Genomic DNA, 17,130 nt, shown 5'->3' with positions numbered 1-17,130 from the left:
GCTCAGTGCTGGGAGGAAGAGGGGCAGGGTAAGGCAAAGCCATGGTTCTCCCAGCATGCTGTGACTCCATCAAACCCTCTCCCCCAACCTGCCCCAGGGCTCAGTCCACGGTCACTGAAGAACCCATCCTCCTGTGTCCAGCACTGCATTTGCCCCCGCTGCCAACTACAACCATACACCTTCTGGGCCTGGCTGTTCCTCAGCCTTGACCATGGCTCCAGATATGACTGTAACACTCTGGTCCTCCCCACAGGGTGGCCACAGTACACAGGTACTGTGTTCTTCCTGTATATATCATATTTTCATCCCAAACACATACATAATCACCTTCAATTCCGATCTCAAATCTCCAGCAATTAAGCCACCAATCTGTCAAGAATTTACTAATACTTGCAGGCATGGCAGTGAGTGACCTCACAAAGACTGATATGACCTGTTTTTCAAGCACAGGGATTGATAATGTAGGTTTGGGGGCTAGAGGTCTGGATTTAAGCTCTAGCTTCAACATTCATAAACTGTTGACTTGAGGAAGTAGCAATGGCCTTGAATATATATTAAAAACTATGGCAAAATGTCAAAAATATTTTTAAAACCATATTACAGTAAAAGACATATTGCTATAATCGTCCTCCAAATCCTGTTTGAACACACTTCTGAAGCAGTTCTGGAAGTCCTCTTCTGTGGATATTTAGTGGTGCTGTCACAGCTGCCTTGATGTCCTGAATATATTCAAGCCACTTAAATGTTCATGGCCATTTTAACTTTGCAGAAGCGCCATAAGTCTCACCGGGCCACCGGGGTGAATCTGGTGGTTGAGGACACCATGATGTTGTGGCAGGCCTGCCTGGCTGCAGGACAGCACTCAGCAGCAGCGTTCACCACATCTATTAGAGCGCACGCTGAGCACAACTCGCCTCAGGCATGAACAGGAGCCAGCGGGTCCGGAGGCGCTAGGCTCATCAAATGAGGAAAGGCAGAGCGTGCTGGGGAGAGCCCTGTGCACACGTGGCACGGGCCTGCTGGGCCCCTGCTGCCTCTTCCATCCTCTGCCATTCTGGACTGGACAGCAAAGGAAGGACACAGGAAAAGGGGAGATGCTTTCTTTGCCATTTCCTGGAGAACAGAACTGGGTACTATCATACTTTCCTAAATTTCAACATCCTCAATCTTTAGAAACAGGTGCCCATCCACATTCAAACAGTATCCTTTGTGCTGACACGGGCCATTTCGGACTTTGGCTCACTTCTTTCATATAACTCTTCAGACTTTTTTTTCTTCTTTTGAAGTCTGAGGTTCTTTTCCAGACCCACAGTAAACATTACAAACGTGATCCTACACACACATGCTCCCAAACATTCTGTGTAAGACACTGTTCTCCTGTACTTATGAGGTCAGCAGGACTGCAGCCTCCCTAAATGGGGAGGCTGAAGAAACTGTTGGCCATGAAACATCCCTGGGGCTGCTTAACTCCTACGAAGAGGGGAAGCAGCCTCAGAAGCAGGTACAGAGTGTGCAAGAGAATATGCATACAACTGATGCAGGGTAGAGCTTAACGTCACTAGGCCACATGTTGCTCTACTAAGCATTAAGTTTTAAAGCATTGCTTAAAAACTGTCACTAACGAGTAACCTATCCCCTATGCATCATCATTTCAACTAGACCTTTAAAAAAAAAGTAAAGTTCTCCCGATGGCTCGCTCTGCCCACAGTGTGACTACGGCTTAGGTGAGACCCTACACTCTGTGTTCACTCAGTGCACGCTGTTGCAGGCTGCAAGCAGCGAGCTAGGTTCCAAGCCCCAAAGGTGATTCTGCCGTGAGGCCTAGCATTGTCAGGACTCAGTGCTGGTCCTGACATATGTGCTGCCTGGGGATGGGGAGGACAGGGTCTGCAAAATTCTCCCAGAACACCAGAACCAAGATCTGTATGCTTAATGAGGCCTTCAACACCCTTCCTTCTTGACCCTTTCACCCATGCTGGCCATGCCATCTGCTGCTCTCGATCCCTAGCATCAGGCAACCCGCCACTCTACCCTCATCTCCCCCAGTAGTTCCTTCATTTTTCTCTAATGCCCAGTCAGTGCATTCTATTTCTTTAAAATAATGTGGGGTGGCCGGTTCTGGAATGTCCAAGATGCCTGGAGTCACTAGGAAGTCTAATTTGCATGCATGAGGAGGGCAAGGAAGGAAGGAGGCCCAGAATTAAGACAAATACCGAGATATGGTGAACCCAGAAGGAATATAATCTGGAATTTGTCTGTCACCAGCTCACTATGAGAGTGGAGTAAGTCAGGTAAAGAGAGTTCAGACCCAAGGTCTAGGTCCAGGACAAGTTCACACTTGTTCTGTAATCTTGGGCAAGTCTCATAAAATGTATACATCTAAGAACCTCACCAAAAACTAATCCCCAGCACCACATGCAGCACCAGCCCCGCCCCCAGGGCAGGCTGAGCCAGCCAGAGTCTGGGCATAGTGGTGTACACCTGTAATCCCACTGCTGGGGAGGCTGAAAACAGGAGGATCTCTATGAGTGCGAGCTGCGTAGTGAGACCCTGTAACAACCAAGTACATTAATAATAATAATAATAATAATAAAATTAGATTCTACCAAATTCCCATGTATCTTACGCAGAGCCAAAAGATAAATAACTATGCTTAAGATCAGTGATACACCGCAGCCACATTATTATCATTTTGTTAGAATTAACAGGGAGAAAAGTAAACGCACGTAAGTGTTCAGAGAAGCCTATGTCCTTTGCACCCTGGCTCTTGTTTTAATTATTCTAATGAGATTTTCCTGTTACTGCTTCCTGTTCTGCCAGGCTCCCTTTCTCTTCTCAAGGCCACGGTCCATGCATGTCACGCGAAGTCATGCAGATGACCTAACTGGTATTCTTCTACATTTGGTCTACACCTCTGCTTCTTACACAGATGACTCACTGTGCTGGGGCTGCTCCTCCACCCAGACTCTAAGCTTCCGAGCACCTTCCTATGCCCTGGACTAATGCAAACGTCCCGGTTTCACTTGCTTCTGCCCGCTCGCCTCTTTCATCTTAATGCAGACATTTACACAATCTTCATCCACTTCGGTACGCTACACTCCATTGTCCATGTGTCTGTCTTGCCCTCCAACTTTTCTGTAATTGGCTTAAATGTAGATACCCTCAACTCATCTCTTCATTCAGTAAATATTTATCGAGAACCTAAAATAATGGGCTGGAGAGATAGCTCTGCAGTCTAAGCATCTGCCTGGCGAGTGCAAGTATCTGGGTTCAAGCCTGGTACCCCTTCCCATGCCAGCCCCATAACCCTGGGCATGCCGTGCTGGCCTTGAAACTGGGGGTGGTGGCTCAGGACTGTACTTCCAGCACTGGGGAGGCTGAGACAGGAGGATCACTATGAGTCTGAGCTGCATAGTGAGACCCTGTACCAAATAATTAATTTAAAAACATTAAAAGAAAAAAAACTTAAATAAATGAAAGTGTAAATTAGGCACCTCTGTATCCACAGTTGCAGTTTAGGGTCAGGACCTGATGGCAGACTTTACTGCCTACCTCCTGAACACAGGAACAAGTAATCCTCCATTAGGGACACTGCATCAAGCACTGAATTTGACCTTTCACTAAAATAAGCCTTTTCCAGAAGAAGGGGCAGGATGCAGAGGCCTTTCTGGCCCAGCTGGCAGCTGAGTCACAGAGTGTTTTTCTGCACAGTGGTCAGATCAAATAACGTTCTCTCTCTCTCTCTCTCTCTCTCTCTCTCTCTCTCTCTCTCTCTCTCTCTGTGTGTGTGTTCTATTGTGGTGCTAGCAATTCCCCAAGAAACTACTTCACAGCTTAATGAAGAGACACTTTTAGAAAATGGCCCCAAGAAGACAGTAAAGGACTCCAGAGCTCTGTCAGCAGAAGCAAGAAAGCTAATGGGTAGGATGGAACAGGGTGCATGAGCTAAAGTCCATAGCAGGGTCCAGGGCAGGAAGGTTTGCGATGTTTGGGGGCTCTGCAAGGAGAATGACATTTACAGAGTAAAAATGCTGCACCATAAGATCATTTTTCTCCTAAAGAGCCTTTCTTAAGAGTCAGATTTTCCTTACTTCTTTGTACAGATAAGGTTCAGGGACAGTGAGAAAGACAAACACATCTGCTTCAAGTCCTGTGCCTTGCAGGCTGCAGCGGGGATTCTAATCCAGGTCTATGAGAAGTCAAAACCTCGGCACTGCACCATGAGCAAACGCCACGCAAGAGCAGAGACATCTTCAAGAGTCCCCCTTTAAAAGCCCCTTCCCCGCTGTCCACTTCGCTGCTCAGGCATCCACTTCCCCTCTGGACCATGACCTCTGGGGCCCAGGAACACACCATGTGCATTACTGTCCTGTTGTCCCACTGCCCACCCAGAATCTAAGCTGAGCAAATTAGGTCAGTAGATATGCAATAGATTAAAGGATAAATGTGCTGGTCACCAATGCATAAATGAAGGGGTGATTCACTGTAGAGTTGACTCCAGGGCACTCCCTACCTGCTCAGGAAAATTTTGGCTAAGAACATCCTATCCTGGGAGAGTCATCTTCAGATTGTGGCTGCCCGTGAACTGGGGAAGAGGTTGGTACAATTCACCATCGCTCTTTTCCTTCCAAGTGTGTGAGCAGATGATAATTCCTAGTCTGTCGTGACTGTCGCTACGGCTGATGGATTACCAGCCTCTAGGCCTGGCTCATAAGTTCTTCCCACCAGATTCCCCACTCTCTCCCCTCTTCTTTACCCCTGCATCCCAAGCATTTGGATAAAGGTGATCAGATCGTTGAGGATGGAAGAGTTGCTGTATCAAATGTGATTCCCTGAACAGATGTGTGGATCAGAACTCTCCACACCAACACTCCCCTGAGACTTAATGTAAATAGCAAATAAAGTTTTATTATGTTAAGCCTCTGAGGTTTGGGAATCATATTACCAAAATTAAATTAATAATCTGAGCTTACTTAGATTGCTCAGCAAATGGAAAGTCAATATCCCTTGCAATTTCCTTCAATCATCAACTATTTATTAAGTACTATGTGGGCATTATTTCAAAGTAGAAGTTAAGAGTCACAGAATCTCTAGTCAAGAATATTGTTATGACTTGTATCTAGATGTTCTTCACAGAGCCACACGGGCTCATAGTTGGGGCTTTAAAGAGCTGCTGGTCCTGCGGTCTATAATACTGGGATTAAGAGTGTATGGGATTCATTAGTCCACTGATTTGAATTCTTGTAGTTCTGGGTGTGGAAAATGGAAACTCCACCCTCGAGGTGGGTGGTACCACTCATCAGGCTTACAGCTTGGAAGGAATAATTTATGGATGTGGGGCAGACAGGTTTGCTGCTGCTGCTGCTTCTCTGCTTTCTGCCTGCCACGTCGTTGTCGCTGTGCCGCCTCTGCCACGCTGCCCTGCCTTGGAGCCAGCTGATGATGAACACCTCTACAAACAGAGCTGAAATAAACCTTTCTTCCTTCACCTTGCAGGTGTTGGGTGTTTTGTCTCAGCAATGAGAAAAATAACTAAGATAAATAAGGTGAGTGGAAAATATGGAGGTGAACTGAGACCACCAGAGATGATTATTACAAACTTTCCATTATGGTTCCTTCCAGCCATCCATTCTAGCCAAGCCCTTACCTTGGTTCCTGGGGGTCCAGATGGTCCAGGTAATCCTCGCAGGCCCTGGTGCAAGGAAAGATTCGAGGAGAGTTATAGCCCCCTGAGAGAGCACTGCCTGTCCACCCTGCGCAGAGCTGGACACAGTCCCCAGGGGCAGGGGCAGACACGCAGGGGCGCTCACTGTGATGTAACTTGCACAAAGGAACCAGAAAGAGTTTTCAGCCAGGCGAGCGGGGTGCTGTGAGTTCTGGCCGCCACCTGCTGCTTACTTGTGACCACGAAGATATTCTCCGCCTCTCTTAGCTGGTTTTTCCCCCAAAGACTGCCATAGTGCAGCCTTTTGTAAGTGAGGGACAAGGCCAGGTTTCACAGCAGGGCTTACCTAATTCCAGTCCCTGCGCTCTGTTGTCTTTACTGTGCTATTAAGACTCAGGACTGGCCTGCGTGAGAGGATTTCAGGTTCCCACTGATGGGTTTCACCTAATGCAGGACTCATGGCCAGAATTCATCATGAGTCTCCTTCAGGAAACGCCAGCTAAAGTAACGAGGCGCTTAGCAGAGGCACGTAGTGGCCCTACTCTACTGTCCACCCAGGCTCATCGTGAGCCATTCCTTTGCGTGTTTGTCTCTCCCCAGATTGTAAGCATCTCCAGGGCTTGGGCTGTCTGGTCTGTCTGGGTCTCCAGCACCTGGCCTGGCTGGCATTCAGCAAGCCATCAACACTGTGCTGCACTAGGCAGAAAAAGTCTCCCCTGCTTATCTATGCTTTTGCTTCCCAGAAAAATATATATATATATATATTTAGTGTAGGGTCTACAAGGTCTTACTACACAGATCACACTTGTAGTGACCCTCCTGTTTTCAGCCTCCCAAGCACTGGGATTACAGATGCACACCACCATACCCAATCTCAATTTCCATCCCAGCGCACCCTGGGGTCAGAGTTGGCACGACACGCCAAGGATTGAATCCTGGCCCCTGAGTCTGCCTAGGCAGGTGCTTTAGTCCACTGAGCTACCTGGCTGACCCTACTTTCCAGGATTTTAGTTAGCTGAGGTCAACCATCATCTGAAAAAATTAAATGGAAAACTCCAGAAATGAACAATTTGCAAATTTTAAATAACTTTTGTTGCTTTAATTTTATTATTACTGTTGATCTTTTACTGTACTTAATTTGTAAGTTAAACTTGTTATAGGTATGCATGCACTAGAAAAACATAAGACTTAGTCTTATCCAAGGTATGGGGGTCCGCAGGTTATACTGGAACATGTTCTCTCCTGGATAAGGCTGGAAAACTACACACTGAAGAAGGCTGGTCCATACAGACCTCTCCCAGGCAGCTCAAGTCGCTGGCAAGGACTCAGTTTGTGCAGCTTGGTGCAGAAACTTATTCCTTTCTCTTCTCCATTTTAACTGGGTTTCCCATATACACAAACATGCGCTCCTACCTGCAACCTGCCACTTACCGGTTCACCATCGTTCCCTTTTCCAGGAGGCCCAGGGACCCCAGGAAGACCAGGATCACCCCTGAGGCCGGCTGGCCCTGGGCTCCCTTCATCACCTGCAGTTCCCTGGAGAGAAAAGTGGGTATTTTTCCAGATCAGTGATTCTTCACTGTTTGGCTATCCCATGGTTAATCAGCCTGAGTGGGTTGGTGTATTTTGTGGAGCTACCCGGTCCTGATAAGCTCAACCTCTAGGGGCATAGAAAAATGGACTGTGCAATGTGTTACAGTTTCAATTATATCCCTAAAGTTCAGATGTCCAAGTCCTAGTCCCCAATGTCTCACTGTGAAAATACAGTATTTGTGGGTGTCCTTACCTAAGATGGAATGAGGTTACGCTGGAATGTGACCTTCCTTGGGACTCATCCAACAAAACTGGTTCTAATGGTTGACATCTAAGATGTGCATAAGATGATTTGGCCATGGGGGTGTTAGGACTCGTCAGTGGGCACACTGATGAATTCAACAGCCAAATGCAATGCTAGGAAGTGGGAGGTCATTAAAAAGATGTTTCACTTTGGATGTGACCTGGCTCTTCCTCTCTTCTTCCTGGAAAGCATGGATTCCACCTTCCCTCCACCACACCAATTGGGCCTTGGACCCAGCCCACCATGAACTGAACCCTTGAAAACTGTAAGTCAAAATCAACCTCACTTCCTGTCATTATGAGAGCCAGATATTCTATCCTAGTGCTGACAAAGTGACTGATATACCAGTGTTCTTTTTAAGAAAGGTACACCTAGACACGGTCAGGCAGAGGGAAGATGATGAAATGATGCAGGGAGAAGACAGAGGTGGGTGAGCCAAGAAGAGTGCCTGGAACAGGCCTTTCCCTCAGTACAGGGAGGAAGCTGACCCTGTCAACACTTGAATTAGGAATTCTGGTCTCTAGAAATGTGAGACTGCAAGTCCCTGTTGTTTAGGTCACTGAGTCTAAAACTTTGTATCAGCAATGCTAATCAGTACATGTGATGTGGAATGTGGCCATGGAAGGCCATCACTACCTCATGCACCTTCCACCCTACTCTGGAGGACTGCCAATGAGTCTCTTGCAGCTGCTCTGCTCATATCCCTCGAGAAGCAAGAAGCTCATTCTGCTCCACACTGTGCACTCCTGGGGGAAGCAGCTCCATTATAAAGCACCTTCATAGCTCTCCCTGATATCTTCCCAATATTTGGCATTCAGCTTGTACCTTGTCACTCTGGAGAGAAAGCATAACCTCTTGTCACATGATGGGTCCTCACTAATAAGAGCAGAGCCTGATGCTCTAAAGGTGGAGGCAGATAGGCTAAGAAGCTAGGATTTGAGTTTGCACCAAGCCATACTCAAGTTTTCTGACCTCAAAGCTACGAGCAGCCCCCATGTGCGACACTGGACAGAACCCATAGCTGCGGAGCCACGCAGGTTTCCCTGCCAAGCTGCAGTCCTGAGGTCTCCAGCCTTGCAGTGTAGATGAGGTGAGATGAGCCAAGGATGGCGAAGCAAGTGATGGATAGAGACTCTCATCACACGTAGGGTAAAATCAGCTTCCTGAGCCCCAGGCCGGCCTCTAGATATGGTAAAATCAGAGGAGCCAGCTGCAGGGTCAGAGCATTTTGCCACCTGTCGGAGCACTGGAGCTCCATTCCAAACACAGCCCTGGGTTTTCTTCAGACCTCGGCCTGTGCTTCTGCTTAGCCAAGGAAAGGCATTTGGCTCCCCCTAGAGGTCAAACTGCTAACATCCCACTGGTTTTCTAGTGATTTTTTTTTAATTTTATTTTACTGAGAAACAAATATCAATGAGACAGTTTCAAAGCTGATTAATTGGACAGTTTCAATAATTAATACATTGTACATTGTTACCGTTTTAGTGGTTATCCATAGTACAAGAAGCAAACAGGATATCCTGTCCTAGCACTAATAGTACAAATCTTTTTTCTCATTGAATTAAGCAAAAGTAGCTGTATAGCTATCCTAACTATACAAATACAAAATGGTCCTTCCTTTGTATCCCCTGTTTTTGTTTAGTCCTGTCAAGAGATGAGTATTCCATTGGCATCTAAATACTATAGCTGTGTGAATTCAGCAAAACAATCCAACACAGTCCAGCGGTCCACAATAGTAGTGGTTTATCTGCAGAAGTTGTTGACTTGAGCCTTTCACAGCTCAGTATATCAATATGGCTTTACTTTATATACCTCGTTTTTATACTTTTCTGCTGGATGGTTAAGACTTAGATAAAGCAAGACCTATATAACGAGAAATGTATCTTTTGTATCTGATAAGGTCAGTCAAGTACCCTCAGGATTTATCCTGTAACCCTGTACTGCACTTTGTAGATCCTTTGTCAGTGAGAGCCATGTAGATAAGTCATGGCCATTGCTTGACCAATGTGCTCTCTGTGAAAGCCTGAGAGAATGTTTTTTCTCCCCATGTGACTCTCCCCAGGCACACTATACATCATCTATCACATTCCTCTGTGGCTCCATAATCTTCTTGATCAGAAAGTTTGGGGCACAACTGAGTTACATAGTGTTACAGTACAGGTTCTCCTAAGTCCTGAGTCTTCACTGACCTTGAAAGGCTAGGGCCAAAATATTGGCTGACCTTGCAGTCCTTCATTTTCTCCAATTTATATGCACAACATGGGTAAAGCGATGATCCTGAGAAACATCAGCAGGTTTTTGAAACTAGCAGTTAATTGATAGCATTCTCACCCTAACTATATATGCTGATACCTGTGAACCAAGCAACCACATTGAACACAGCAATGTGTAACAGGAGGGTCACGCTTGGAATGCCTGTCATTCTGGTCTTCTAAATACGTATTTCTTGTCATGACATTCCAATTATTACCATACTGTCTCTCAAGTAATTTTTTTTAATAAAGGGTAATAAATGAAAAAAAAAGACACAGAAAATGTCACAAGACTGTTCTGCTACAATGCTGTATATGGTTAAATTTCTAAATTTCTGTGTAAAAATATGTGTTTATTCCTATTTTTTAAATTTTTTTCTTCATATTCTATAGGGACTTCAAGTTTAACATATCAATACTTGATGGAAAATACCTGTTCCATGTTATGCCTAATATGTTTGATATTTAGACAGATAGTTAGGGTAAACCAAACTGCATATGTTGCAGGGTAATAATAAGCTCATCTTCTGGAGGGTTAACAACCTAAATTTGCAGATCAAAAATTGGAGAAAAGGTTTTCTAGTGATTGAAGGCTCCACTATCTCTCATAAAACCCTCCATATATGGATCACCCCGAGTTGTCAATGGCTCACTTATTGCATGAGGGGGCTCACACAGGGTATGCTCAAATGTTGGAGCTCTCTCCTTGTTTAATTTGGGCACTGTATTCCTACTCCTGAAGTCCAAGATGCTATGTTATCCTTTTCCAAGTAATCGTAGCTCCTGTATCACTAACGGCCTGTGATCACTCAGCGCTCCAAACTCTCCAGTCATTTTCCACAGCAGGCCTGGTCCCTTTTCTTGCAATCAAACATTTTTTTTTCTCTGAAGCACACATTTTAAAACCGAGTTTCTGCCAAAATGCAAAACCTACATCAAGTCTTGTTAAATTTTACAAAAATATAATAGACAAACAGTCCCTCCCCCAAACAGGTAGCAGGAAAAGTGGGCTTGAAGACATTTTCATGAAAAGTTTGGGCACTGCTGTACTGGGAGAGTTCTCTGAAGGTGAACCACAGGGGTACCAGGGACTCAGGGGCACCTGGGTAAAGCCGTGAGTGCACCCAGCTCGCAAAGGGAGGAAAGGATGGCGCTGCCACCAGTCCCTCCGCATCTGCCCCCTGCTGAGCACTCTGCACCTGATTCCCCAGTCCTCAAGCTAATCTTTGCAGGCTGGGCCCAACATATGCACTCATGTCACACTTTCACAGCTGTACAAATTTGGGGAGAAGATGGTGCTTTTTATTCAGCTCAGGTATTCCCAGTCTTGGCATTAATGACATTCAGACATCTTTTTTTTTTGGGGGGGGGATGGGAAGGGATCCTCACATCATTGGGCTGTGAGCAGAATTCCTGCTTTCTGTCTACTGGAGCTAGATGTAACAAACACACCGGTTGGGAGTTGAGAACAACTGCTGTCAGCCTAAGTTAGATCTGCACAGCTAGGTCATGGAGCAGGTACAAGGCTCAGTTCAGATGAGACTGTCCCAGTACCCAATGTCCAGAGTACACAGACCTAGACACTCGAGCTTGCACACTGGACACCTCTTTTAAGGACACTGTCTGCTGATGCATGAGCCATCCAGGGAACTCTGACCACTGACATTTACTAAGGTCGTCCCCACCCAATGTCTCTCGCCTTCTCCCAGCCCTATAAAAAAGGCCCGCTCCCCTCTGTTCCCTACTTGCAGCCCTATCACACCGCTGTCCATCTGCATCCAGGTATTACCCATGTCTCCTTGCTTTTGCACAAGTCTGTTGAGTGGTCACAGTCTCCATGTGGTCTTTACATCCTGTGCTGAAACCCGAGGCACAGAGAGGAAAAGTTCCCTCTCCATGGGGATCTCCAGCTCACCCCCTCGGCTGAGACCACCAGGTGACATCAGTCCCTCAGATCTCAGCTTCTACAGCCCCTGCTGCCTCTGCTGTACCTGCTCTTGCTGGCTATTTCAGTGATGCAAGCCACCTGTTCCTCACCCTCTTTTTTCCTACTTGCCCACCTTTTATTTTCCCCATAAAGTCTGAGAGAGGCTCACCCCTACTTTTCATGTATTAAAATTCCAGCACTGGTCTTGAAAAGCTCTCCAGAGAAGACTGCTTCCCTCCGGTGTCTGACACCAGCCGTGGCCATGGCTTTCAGCTCTGGGTGTAGGCCACAAACATCCCCCAAGAGACCCAGCTGCTCTCCCACACCTCTCTGTACTCCAATGAGGAAAAGCCCATCTCCCACCCCCTTCATCTCCTCCAGCCTGCCCTCTGGGGAATCTCAGACCTCTCTGCATCTCTCCTGATTGGAAGCCCAAGTGGCTACCCTTTTCAGGTAACGTGGCACAGCCACAGTCGGAGCAATGGAGCTCAGTGGCCTGACCATGGGACATCTGCTTGATCTGGGTCATTACTGCCATGGGCTAAGCAAGTGGTCTGAAGTGGCTGACCTCGGTCCCTCCTCACACACTCAAGCTTTCTAGCCTGTGTTCTTCACGCTGTTCATCTCAGATTCTCCTCCTTTCTCTTCTGTCCCCATCCTCTCCCATGCCAATGCCTCCCTCACCTAGGACCCTGCTGAACTCGCCTTCCCTTGGTGTCTTCAGCCTCCTCTGGTGGCCACAGCTGAGCAGCTTCCCCCAGAACAGCCTCCAGCTGGCTGGAAGCCTGCCCCACCTATCTACCCAGACCTTTCCTGCAAATCAAAGTCTCCTCCTCACACCCATTCTCATACACCCCATCTGGACTGCAGCTGCTGCCCCTTCCTCACCCCTGCTCCTCAGTTTCCACACCAGGAGGTGGTAGGTAGGGCCTGAGGGAATTGTTTGGGTCCTTGTTTCCTTTTCCATCTGATTTGTCTCTGATTATTCAGTGTCTGGGTTCCTTTCCTCCCTACCAACAAAATACAGCCAAGGACTTCAGTACCTTTTTTTCAGTCTTAAGCTCTCACCTGGGATGCCCTAATGTCCTTCTTTCTTCTACCCTCTCGCTGAGTTTCGGGAATGTGTTTGGACCTTACCCCACGATGCCTTGGATGACTGCAAGCACCCCGAACCTAACCTTCAGGAGGGAGCTGCAGCCAACCCCCAAGCAAGCCCTACCTAGAACTTTAGTTGGCTACATGAGTACGGGCAGTGCCCTGTCCCAAGTTAACTACAGGCCCGTTTGCTCGGGTGAAGGGCTCTGCGAGGAGTACCCAGGGCAGCCACTTCCGGCTGGCTTAAGGAAGCTGCAGACAAAAGATGAAACTCCAGCTGTTTATGTTCCACCAGTCACTGCCATCAGACATTATACTGAACGTGGAAGGCTGACCAACTAATTCTAAAGATGTGTTTTATCATACAGTCTACTCCAGATATCCCTAAAAAGTTACAGAAACTGGAGGCAGGCCCTCCAACCCCACAGCAGGAGTGAATAAATTAGGCACGTGAAGTTTTCAAGACACTAAGTTGCCCTCAAGCAGGGCCTAAGTTCCAGCCATTTGTCTCCACAGTAAGAAGCCCAGAGCTGCAGGCTGCACTGAAGTCCCAGCCAACAGTGCTGCCATGGTGCCACTATGGCTCCCCAGCTCAGGGGTGCGCCCCTGGGGCTATGCTTTAAATGCCATCAGCCTGGCCACTGGGCTAAGGAATGCCTGCAGCCCAGGATTCCTTCAAAGCCTTGCCCCACCTGCTAGGGGCCCCGCTGGAAGTGGGACCGTCCGTGTTGGCATCCCCGAGTCAGCTCTCAGGCCCCACAGCCTGCTCCCTCCCAGGTTTTCTGGGATTGGTGATGGATGACTGACGCTGTCCAGAAGCTCCAGAGGCCCCTTGGCCCATCCCAAATGCCAAGCTTTGGAAGTTCTGCAGGTGGAGGGTAAGTCCACATCTCTCATCACCAGGGGTGACTCCTTCCTTCCACCTTGGCTTTTTCCAAGGACCAGTCTCCTAGGCATCAACTGCTAATGTGGGTGTTGATAGCAAAGCCTCCAGGCCTTTGAAAACTTCAATTAGGTCAAGAATTTTTCTCCCAGTTTTCTGGTCATTCCCCTCCTTGGAGGGGATACCCTACCCCAACTGTCTGCTGCTCTCTCTGTTCCAAGAGTTCATTCTGCTTTTCTTGCCACTCTCTTTTCTGTGTCTCTGGCCTCACCCAAAGCTCCCACCACCACCCTGGATCTAAACCTTGCGGTCTGGGATACCTCCTCCCCTTCCTGGATTCTCAATCAGACACCATCCCAGATCACCCCTACCCCTCTCGGCACCAACGCCCCATCCCACTGAGACTCTGAGGGGACTAAAATCACTTATCTCTTACCTGCTCCAACATGGCCTTCTGGTCCCTATCAACACCCCAATTCTCCCTGCCCAAAAAGTAAATGGCACTTACAGATTAGTACAAGATCTCCATGCTGTCAACTAGATTGCCCTTCCTCCTCAACTTGTGATGCCCAACCCACAGGCCCTTTGGTCCACTCTCCCCATCTACTACCCATCACTCCTCCTAGACTTGAAAGTGCCTTCTGTCCCACTCTCCTACATTGCTCCACACAACCTCTCTTCACCTCTACTTCGGTCAGGCCCTTGCCCTTGATTTGCTCTCCTTCTGCCCCGCCGTCTCCCACCTTACACAATACACACATGACCTCCTTCTCTACAGCCCTCTTGCAAATCCTCCAGCTGGACCTCATGGCCACTTTCCTTGCCAGGACTGCTGGTCCGCATGTTCACCCCTCCCTTACTCATGGCCTGTCTTCTCAGACTCCTGCCACGGTCACAGTAACTGCACTCAATCACTAATTAGCAGCTATTGCTTTTCTCTTCTACTCAATATGGATCCGCCCCCTGGGCTTTCTCTCCTGCTAGGTTGCCCACTCAGCCCATGTGCCAAGCAGGAAGCAGTCACGAGAAATGGTGCCCATCTCACTTTTTGTCTTTTTCTTTTTTGCTTATAATAACAAAAAGATGGGAACAGAAGGCTCACTTCAGATATGGCTCTCCCAGTACCCAACTTGTCCTGCAGCAGAGACATCCTTCTTAGCTCAGCACTTGGGCCCTTGATAAGCACCAGAAGTCATAAAAGAGCTGAGGCAGAGCATGGACTCCTCCAGAACACGCAGACCCCTGGAGACACTGAAGCATTCACCCTGAGGGATTTACCCACCGAGGCACAAAACAGCTGAAGAACTTTGAGTGCTGATGTTTACTAAGACCTTCCCACCGAATGTTCCTTGCCTTCTTTCAAGTCCTATTTTTATTTTATTTATTTTTTTGAAATAACACAGTTTGATGAAAGGAACAGATGAAAGGGAAGTGACAGTGACAGGACACCAATGACCTAAATGAAGGATCATCCTACTGTTATGTGATAAAAGCTACTGCGTGACCAAGTCAAGAGAGTCAAGCCCTATTTTTTAAAAAAGAACCTGCTGCCCTTGTCTCCCTATAGACGGCCTTAATGCCCTCGGCCTGCCTGTATCCAGGCACAAGAAATTCCATGCCATGCTCCCTTTGCACAAGCCTGGCAGTCTCTGCGGCTCCCTGCCTCACATCGTGCCCTGCAGCTGGCATTTCACTTGGGTGTGAGGTCCCTGGATCTGTCCTGAGTCACTCGAATGGGTACTTTGGATTTCCAAGCTCTGGCACTGTGTCATCAATGAATATGAGAAACTTCCTAAAGTGCTCAGTAGGAGCCTGAGGAGTGTGGATTCTCCTCAGCTTTGGGGATATTTTAAATTAGTGGTTGACATTTCTCTCTTCTTCCTAAGGAACAGGACTTTGTCAGAGCTTGGTGAGGTTCACCTTCAATCACAGATGCACAGTGAATTAGCTGGGCACAGAATGGAGAGAAGGCCTGAGGTTAGCCACCTAGGAGATGCTGGGCTAATTAATTAACCTCTCAGAGCCTCCATGTCCACATCTGTGAAACAGGCACTCATCTGATTCAGAGGCCTGTCTGGAAGGGTAAAAGAGATGGTGAAAAGACCCAGTTTCCTCCCTCTTTCCTACTTGCAAATCTCTTCTGATTCCTGGGTTCTAAACCAGGCCTGAGTAATGTGAGGTCTTTCTTCACTGCTCTTAGGGGCTGAGAATAAACATCTGTATGCTGAGGGTTTGTGCTGGTCGTACCTTCTCGCCACGCTCTCCGTCTTTCCCAGGGGGTCCTCTCAGGCCAGGCGGACCCTGGAAAAGATCATTCACCAGGTGAGTTTCCTGATGGCTCCTAATCCCCACAGAAGAGTGATCAAGCCTCCTGTCCCCCTGCCCCCTTCCAGACTTGAATTCCCAAGGTCTTGCTCCTCCCTGAATCTGACTGCATGCTGCGCCTCAGAGCTCTTCGGAGCAGCGGTGCACTGCAGCCCGCCTACCCATGTTGTGAGCTCCTGGAGGGAAGGATCTCACAGCGAAGACACCAGGCAGGAGGCAGATGACCCGAAGGCCTGCTCCAGGAGCACTGGCAGAGCCCCCACAAGTTTACTTTGAGACCAATCTCCAGGGCAAGTTTCTCAGGATCCCCCAGTAGGAAGACGAGAAAGAGGAGGACACACAGTGAGAATCAGACAGCACACAGCTGGGGCTCAGTCCTGCTGCTCACCCTGGGAGCCCACGAGACACAGCGCACAGCAGCCCCACCTGAGGGCACAGGGGCCAGCTGGGTGTGCACACCATGGCCTCAGGGCTGCTTACAGTGGTGCTACTGGCCACCTGTCACATAGCTGCATGGCCGGGAAGCCCTTCAGACCTAGGAAGGCAGGGGTGGCAGCGCGTGCACCATGCACAGGTGTGAGGAGCCTCCAGTGCCACGCTCACTTGCCCATTCAGTCTCCTTGTGCTGCAAGCTTCATCTTTGTAAAACTGAGTCAATGCTAAGTTCACCTAATAGAAGCAATCAGTTCACAACAGACGAGTCAAAGCCTATAATGGAGCGAGAAGCATGCACAGCACAAGTAGCTGCCCAGTACAGTCCTCTAAGCCACTAGGATTATCACCTGCTAACGTTGACAAACGTACAAGCAGACCTAAATCTGTAGGAGAGGATAAATTCTCTGTAGCCACTGACTAGATGTGGGTGTGTGTTTTATTGAGTGACTTTTAAGTCTAAATCCATTTTTATGGTGAATCATAAAGCGATTCCATTAACAGACGTTCCCACACTAGAGAGATGTGACCTCAGGTCTCAGCACGACAAGTGAGGTGGATCTTGGTGGTGGGCAGCCCCACCTGCTGCGGAGTGCTCGGTGAGAACCTCGCCGAGGCTTTACACGAGCCAGTGAGTCAGCTGGCCTAGTCAGCTGTCCCCACAGCCAGCTAGGAAACGCTTGACTTCTTGAAGCGTTCTGTTTCTTTGAAGGC

At 48.1% G+C, this 17,130-nt stretch overlaps 1 protein-coding gene across 2 annotated transcripts in view; it reads right to left on the bottom strand.

Annotated features, from left to right (window-relative positions):
- Col22a1 (collagen type XXII alpha 1 chain) overlaps window positions 1–17,130 on the bottom strand; it is a 239,348-nt gene that overhangs the window by 83,849 nt on the left and 138,369 nt on the right. For both annotated transcript variants that reach the window (XM_004638934.3, XM_023723988.1), the window contains exons 37-39: window positions 15,907–15,960; window positions 7,097–7,201; window positions 5,648–5,692 (exon numbers count right to left, since the gene is read on the bottom strand). In XM_004638934.3, the coding sequence (XP_004638991.1) occupies window positions 5,648–5,692; window positions 7,097–7,201; window positions 15,907–15,960 (204 nt within the window). The remainder of the gene's footprint in view (window positions 1–5,647; window positions 5,693–7,096; window positions 7,202–15,906; window positions 15,961–17,130) is intronic.

The sequence above is a fragment of the Octodon degus genome, unplaced genomic scaffold, assembly GCF_000260255.1.
Source record: "Octodon degus isolate 3935 unplaced genomic scaffold, OctDeg1.0 scaffold00104, whole genome shotgun sequence".
Lineage (NCBI taxonomy): Eukaryota > Metazoa > Chordata > Mammalia > Rodentia > Octodontidae > Octodon > Octodon degus.
This window is presented reverse-complemented; position numbering and strand designations above follow the sequence as displayed.